Source organism: Haematobia irritans, chromosome 5 (assembly GCF_050003625.1).
Source record: "Haematobia irritans isolate KBUSLIRL chromosome 5, ASM5000362v1, whole genome shotgun sequence".
NCBI lineage: Eukaryota > Metazoa > Arthropoda > Insecta > Diptera > Muscidae > Haematobia > Haematobia irritans.
The window spans coordinates 64,812,187-64,820,012 of NC_134401.1; the positions used below are offsets into that span (position 1 = coordinate 64,812,187).

General features: G+C 34.8%; 1 protein-coding gene and 1 long non-coding RNA gene across 2 annotated transcripts; both read left to right on the forward strand.

The window, feature by feature from the left end:
- The first annotated feature begins 790 nt into the window (after nucleotides 1-790).
- On the forward strand, nucleotides 791-2,798 carry LOC142239743 (E3 SUMO-protein ligase ZBED1-like). The gene is made up of 3 exons (XM_075311519.1): nucleotides 791-1,706; nucleotides 1,769-2,055; nucleotides 2,544-2,798. Exons 1-3 carry the CDS (start codon nucleotides 791-793, stop codon nucleotides 2,733-2,735), a joined length of 1,395 nt encoding a protein of 464 aa, XP_075167634.1. The 3' UTR covers nucleotides 2,736-2,798.
- Nucleotides 2,799-7,027: 4,229 nt separating this feature from the next.
- LOC142237911 (uncharacterized) lies at nucleotides 7,028-7,601 on the forward strand. The gene is made up of 3 exons (XR_012722591.1): nucleotides 7,028-7,133; nucleotides 7,219-7,317; nucleotides 7,400-7,601. It is a non-coding gene; the product is annotated as an uncharacterized LOC142237911 (long non-coding RNA).
- Nucleotides 7,602-7,826: the final 225 nt, after the last annotated feature.

Genomic DNA, 7,826 nt, shown 5'->3' on the forward strand with positions numbered 1-7,826 from the left:
TATAATTATGAACCGATGTGGACCAATTTTTGCATGGTTGTTAGAGAATATATGCCAATATCAGTACCAAATTTCAGGCGGATCGGATGAAATTTGCTTCTCTTTGAGGCTCCGCAACCCAAATCTGGGGATCGGTTTATATGGGCTCCATATATAATTATGGACCGATGTGGACCAATTTTTGCACGGTTGTTAGAGACCATATACCAATACCATGTACCAAATTTCAGCCGGATCGGATGCAATTTGCTCCTCTTTGAGGCTTCGCAAGCCAAATCTGGAGATCGGTTTATATGGGGTCTATATATAATTATGGACCGATGTGGATCAATTTTTGCATGATTGTTAGAGACCATATACCAACACCATATACCAAATTTCAGCCGGATCGGATGAAATATGCTTCTTTTAGAGGCTCCACAAGCCAAATCTGAGGGTCCCTTTATATGGGGGCTATACGTAAAAGTGGACCGATATGTCCCATTTTCAATACCATCCGACCTACATCGATAACAACTACTTGTGCCAAGTTTCAAGTCGATAGCTTGTTTCGTTCGGAAGTTAGCGTGATTTCAACAGACGGACGGACGGACGGACATGCTTAGATCGACTCAGAATTTCACCACGACCCAGAATATATATACTTTATGGGGTCTTAGAGCAATATTTCGATGTGTTACAAACGGAATGACAAAGTTAATATACCCCCATCCTATGATGGAGGGTATAAAAATGAATTTTACGACTCCAATTCTGAGCGAAAAAACAACTTGACAATGCACTGACAGTGATGATAGCCACTGATATTCAACCCTTTAGCATTGTAGACGACATTGGATTTCGTGAATTTGTTAAATGTTTAGACCACCGATATGAAGTACCATGCCGTGCTCAATTGCAAATAGTTCATATGGTAAATTTGTATTCCGATCTGAAAACAAAACTCGAAAACATTCTCGGTAAGGTTGAGTATTGTGCTATCACCACTGATTGCTGGACATCTCGTGGAAATGAAGGATACATTACAGTAACATGCCATTTTTTAACAGACAATTTTTCTCTGAAATCTGCTGTATTATCTACAAGAAAACTTCTTGAGGTAACAAATCATTCTGCAAGCAATATTGCAGCATCATTACGTGCTATCTTGGATGAATGGAGCATTTTTAATAAAGTAACTTATATTGTTACCGACAATGCAAGTTCCATGATAAAAGCTTGTGATATTCTGCAGAAAAAACATTTGCCCTGTTTTGCGCATACAGTAAATCTTTTAGTTCAAGATTGTTTATCGGAAGGCAATTTGAAAGAACTTTTTGCTAAGTGCAAGAAAATTGTTTCGTATTTTAAAAGCAGTACAATAGCTTATGAAAAGTTCAAAGCCGCTCAAGGAAATGAAAAAGCGTATTCATTGGTGCAAGAAGTTCCAACACGTTGGAACAGTGCATATAAAATGATAGAGAGAATACTATTGACATCTGATTCTATTGCTGCCGTGCTACTCTCAACCCCAAAAGCCCCATTACCATTAACAGCAGATGAGATTGAGATTCTTAAAGATGTAAAGCAATTACTTTCACTTTTTGATACCGCAACAGTACAAACATCTTCAAGTTCTACTGTTACAATTTCCTTGATAATTCCGATTGTATGTGGCCTCTTTGAAAATCTTGAGGATCTTAAAGGAAAATTGAAGACAACCGAAGGTTTTGATACTTATTTATTATTAATTGGAAAAATTAGGAAACGATTGTGCCTCTATGAAGAGGCACAAAGGAGGGATTCAGAGTAGTATCAAATGCTGATCAAGCAACAAAGGGACTAGAAAATGAAATTGCTGGAATTCACAATGTCAACAAAGAATATGCCACAACTGTCATACAACCAACATCTAACAAAAACCCTTCTTCAACAAATCAGCCATTATTCAAATTTCTAGCTACTAAAGTTTCCAGTAAAGTACGAACTTGTAGGATGGATGCCATACTAGACATGAGGCAATACCTAGAAAAAGATATCGCTGGAATAGATATGAATCATCTAGAATATTGGAAGGTAATTTTAATATATATATATATATATTTATATATACATTAGGCCGGGTCGATTTGTTTATTGTAAATCGTACAGCAAAAACGTAAACTACATACAAATCTAAGTATTTTATCCAAAGAAACCATGTGTCTTAAATGAAATGCTAATCCGCGCCTCCTGACTTCAAAGTTTTGATTCTTGATCGCCCAGGTTTGCACAGAGTGCACAGAAACATTCTGTTGTTTACAAACATATTCCGATATAACACGTAGTAGTACTAATGCTCTGTACCTTTAAGAGGAATAGTAGAGAAAACAAATTTTGACATCGGGAGGCGAGGATTAGGATTTGATCCTAGACCCATGGTTTGTTCGGAGAATTATCTTAGAATTTAATGTAGATTAAATTTTTGCTATACGATTATTCACTTTTTTTCGTCCATAGAAATCGGCCAGGCCAAATATACATACATATGTATGTGCATTCCAATAAATTTTAATTTCTTATAGTGCATTGGGGATGAGGCAACTGCTCTTCAGACGTGCGCTAAAAGATATTTGTGCATACCAGCAACATCTACCGAATCGGAAAGAATGTTCAGCAAAGCGGGGCAAATAATTTCAGACCGTAGAAGCCGATTAAAACCAAAAAACGTTGATATGTTGTTATTTATCAACAAAAACTACAGAACTTTAACATAATTTATGTTATAGGGACATAAAATGATCTCAGAGACTACATTTTTTTGTTTATTTTATTTTGTTTTTTAAAGCATTGAAATGCTTTTTTTTGTTAATTTTTTGAACTACATGAATTTATTATAAAGATATTTTTTAATAAATACGTGAAAACCCCATAAAATTCATTATTTTTATAGCTTTAAACTTTTTCGATACTATCGATAGTATCGATAGTTTTGAAATAAACTATCGAAACTATCGAGTGGTGGCACTATCGATAGTTTCACACCTCTAGTTAAAAGTTCTCCTGATGAAAGGAGACATAGATATAGTTCTTATTCAAGAACCATATGTTAAGTATATAAAAACAAGATCTGTAAATTAAGCACTCCGGGTTTCAAACTTTTGAATAATACCGGTAAAGATATAAATCGAGGATGTATAATTGCCAAAAACGAACTAAACTTATTTCTACTTCCTTTATTGAGCAATGCAGGCACTGTCGTAGCCAGTATAGAGATAGCCAAATGCAAATATTGGGTACCTGCGGTCTACATGGGGAGATGCCTCCATGTGCCGCTAAGACCTTGGTTGAGGAGTCACTGAAAACGAAGACAAAACTCATTATGGGATGTGATGCAAATGCACATCATAGTATTTGGGGAAGTAGTGATACTAATGCAAGGGGAGAGTCGCTAATAGAATTTATTTTGCGTACTAACCTGCACCAAAAATAGGCAAGAGGTTTTGGACGTCACATTGGCCTCTCCATGATAAGATATCTGAGTGGCAAGTTATGAGGGAACGAAGTTTCTCAAATCATCGTAGCGATGGTCTCAGTTTAAAATTGGCTGTTCGTACTTCAATATTTCCGCCAAATGTGAGGAAAGCTGATTGGAATAGGTATAGGGATACGTTCAAAATTATGATACCAGAAATATCAGAGATAAATATAAGCACTGTACAGGATATCGAACAAAACGTGGAGAGGATTTCAAAGGTCTTCAACATCTCACTAAAACCTGCTTGCCTTAGAGGAAAGCCAAGGGGGAAAATCGACCGCCATGGTGGTCTACGGAGTTATATAAAGCCCGCAAGAGCTCCGGAGGATTGGGACACTTAAAAGATGAATCTGAGAGGATATAAACAAGAACTGAGAAGAGCTCAACATAACTTTTGGAATGATTACTGTAGCAGTGTTGAGAATACGTCAGAGGCTTCCATACTACGGAAGGTACTGGCATCCACTAACTCCGCTACAGGTTTAATTAAAACAACGGAGGGCAATTGGACAATGTCCATTGAGGAGACGTTGGAGGTACTTTTGGACATACATTTTTCCGAAAATCAGACGGTTGAACCACGTTCATGCAACAGAGGCTCAGCGGTCATTTCCTATCGAGGAAATTGTATCGGAATCTAGAATAAAATGGGCTTTAAATAGTTTTGCAATATTCAAATCCCCCGAACCTGATGGAATTACTCAGGGGGAGTTACAAGCAGTGACTGACAGAATTATCCCTTGGTTGACGGTGGTATATAAAGTATGTATAAACTTAGCATATATTCCAGAAAAGTGGAGGGAAACAAAAGTCGTTTTCATACCTAACGCGGGAAAAGCCTCTCACTCGAGTGCGATGGATTTCCGACCAATCAGCTTATCCTCATTCCTACTTAAGACTCTGAAGAGGATGATAGATATTTATCTTAGAACTAGCGTCAATTGAAGTTTGCTCTTGAAACGACAGCATGTATACTCGAAGGGCAGGTCTACTGAGACCGCATTGCATGAACTAGTCAGCTTTATTGAAAGCTCATATTCTGTCAATGAATCGTGGCGTTTCTAGACATCGAAGGGGCATTCAATAACGTCTATCCGATGTTGATCCAGGTGTACTTATGCTGTAGGACAAGCAGACATACAAAGGTATATGAACAGTGGCACTCCCCAAGGAGGAGTTCTATCATCTCTTCTTTGTAATGTTGCTACAAACAACCTTCTGGTTTCCCTAGAAAAACAAAGGATAAAAGTGGTGGCATACGCAGATGATGTGGCTCTAGCAGTCAGGGGAAAATTCCCATACACAATCAGAGATATTATACAGAGAGCCCTCCTGCAAAAAGGCAATAGGAAAAAAGTGGGGACTAAAACCGAAAACTGTGCATGGGCTATACTATATGGCGGCTATAAGAAAACGTAAACCGATACACATCAAATTCGCTACAATTATTTTTGGAGCTAAAATACCTTTACATTTTGAATTTCAGCCAAATCGTATAAAAATTGGTTTGTTTAGATGCCCAAGAAGTCAAATCGGGAGATCGATGTATATGGGATCTATACCAAAACCGACCGATACACACCATATTCGGCACATCTATTTGTGGACCTAAAATATAGCTATATTTCCAATTTCGGGCAATTCGCATGAAAAGTGCGGTGTATAGATGCTCAAGACGCCGAAGAAGTCAAATCGGGAGATCGATGTATATGGGGGATATACCAAAACCGACCGATACATATTTACCATATTTGCACATCTATTTGTGGACCTAAACTATCGATACATTTCCAATTTCAGGCAATTCGCATGAAAATTGCGGTGTATATTTGCTGAAGGCCCAAATCGATTTATATGAGACCTATATACAAACCTGGACCAATATTGCCTATCTTCGAACTTGGCCTGCGTGCAGACAAAAGACGAATCTCTGCCAAACTTCGGGACGGAAGCGCCATTATTAAAGGCTGTAACGTGATTACAACAGACAGAAAGACGGCCAGACGGACATGCTTATGTATATCGTCTTATAATTTCTCCCTGATCAAGAACATACACAGAAAAAAAAGTGTCTTGTAAATTTAAGGACCATTTTAACTTCCACATAGTTCAACAAATTTACTCTAATATAGTTCATTTTTCGTAACCACAACGAAAATTAACTTAGCTAAAGGAAAACTTATAAAAATTCAGTAAATGTTTTTTAGTTCACTAACTACGAAATGGGAAGGATTTTTCCTTAAATAAATTTCCAACACAGTAGTTAATGCATCTTTGATTCTATTATAAATATACATGGGCAATATAAAAATCTTACTACGAAATGTGGACAATTTACTAAGAAAAAATTTTGTATGGAAAAAAATTTTTGTAGTAAAAATTAACTTAACGACATTACCCATTCGTACGATGGCTACCTACAGATTATTTCGCTTTTTACTATATGTTGGAGTGTTTTTACTCACATTGAAAATTTTAGATAAAGTAGAATAAAAAGTAGTTAATATAATCCTTGACGGGTGTATATAATTTTATATAGATTCCTCATAGATTTGGTATATATTTAACATTAACTTATAGATAGAATTCCAACTAATCAATAAACGTGATACTGGAAGATGTGAGTGCATCACGTGAGGGAGTTTTTAGAGACATTTTGTGTATATCTCGTATGATTGTTTGTGTTTGTTATTGCGTCATTTATGCTGTTGTTGGTTGTTTTGATTCTAGAGACACTGGAATGTTCCTTGTGTGTTGTTGTTATCTTTTGTGGTGAGAGTTGTTTTCTTGCAATAGCGAGATCAGAAAGGGATCGTGTGTGTGTGTGGAGTTGTTTTTCTTTACGGCAGCATGTATCCGTTATGACTATTTGTGTCTTTGAGTTTTATTGTTGCATTCAGTTATGTTGATGCATTTATGAAGTGCACACGTGGATTTAATTTTGCAAAATTGTACGTGCGGTATTGGTGTTTATTAATGAAAATACATTTATTCGAAACATTTTAGAAACTGAGAAGTGAATGTGATGTTACAGAAATCAAAAACGTTTTTTATTGATTAAAAAAAAAAAAAAAAAAAAAAACAAATAATAGATTAAGGAACTGTATATTTCTGTTAATAGTTTAAAATTAGTGCGGATTTTAATTGATTTACATAAAAAATATACAACATGAGTGGTAAAAGCATGATCTATATTTATTCCACATCTGGATCACAGGTTGGAGGAGTCTATTTTTCGGAATCTATTTTTTTTATGTTACAGCAATTCCTACAGGTGAGTACTAAGTTCGAGTTTAGCCGCTAAAATTAAAAATAAATCACTAAGAAAATTATAAAATTGTACGTCTTCGATACAAATTTAAATATAACTTGATGGAGAATAGCCCAAACCAAGTTTTTTATAAAGATTATTTTTTTTAATGGATTATTAAAGAAAACTTGTCATGAAAATTGCGATTTTAGCCTCTAAACTCGAACTTAATGTCCAATTAAATACTAAATGCTATACTGACAAGTGGAAATTATGTCTAATTTTATAATATTTTTTATTTCAAATATATTCTGAGAATAATTTCAAAAACGTCCCATTAGTCCATGGATATGATTCCAATACCTACAGGATGGATTTTTCAATGTGGTAAGTTTTTCTATAAACGGTATTTTGTCCGTTTTTAATAAAACCAAAATTTCAATTTATTAAAAATATTTTTTTTCACTTGCAGTTAGACAGGTCTTGTAATGGTAATTTTTTGAATATTCTTACTGTTTAATGCTAATTAAGCTGATATCCTTATTGGCTCTAAGAAATACTCTTGAAAACCGTAAGTTAAAAATCAATATGAACGATAGAATTAATTAATTAATAATATTTTTCTTATATTTTGTATAACTTTGGAATTTCAGATGTTTAAAAGACAAATCCGCCCAACAAAAGTTAGCCAAAATCGATTAAATTGGACAATTCAATTTAATATAGCAACTAATGCCATATATATCTTTCATATGGATAGAAAACATGGAAATTTAAATTAATTACTTTAGTCCTATTAACATAGAATATTAATCTTTTGAAGAAGCAATTACTAACTACCGACAAGTAACTGCATCCAACGTACGAATAAAAATATTTCCTTTGTTGTATATCATAAGCCATAGTTTTGTGTAATATTATAAATTTTTTTTGAAATAAAATACTGGTGGTTATAGAAAATTGACTTGCTTTGTACGAAAAATTTCTTAGTTGTATAGAGGCTTGTTGTACCTTTGATTCCTCAATTTCTCTACTTTTTTGAAAATTATACTGACAAACAGTTTATTTCAAACCAATTTC

Bases quoted from the DNA above. Each gene is read 5' to 3' on its own strand.
- LOC142239743 (XM_075311519.1), top strand. From the start codon at position 791: ATGATAGCCACTGATATTCAACCCTTTAGCATTGTAGACGACATTGGA. The intron at 1,707-1,768 runs GTTTTGATACTT...CTCTATGAAGAG, and splicing joins AAAATTGAAGACAACCGAAG to GCACAAAGGAGGGATTCAGA. The intron at 2,056-2,543 runs GTAATTTTAATA...AATTTCTTATAG, and splicing joins ATCATCTAGAATATTGGAAG to TGCATTGGGGATGAGGCAAC.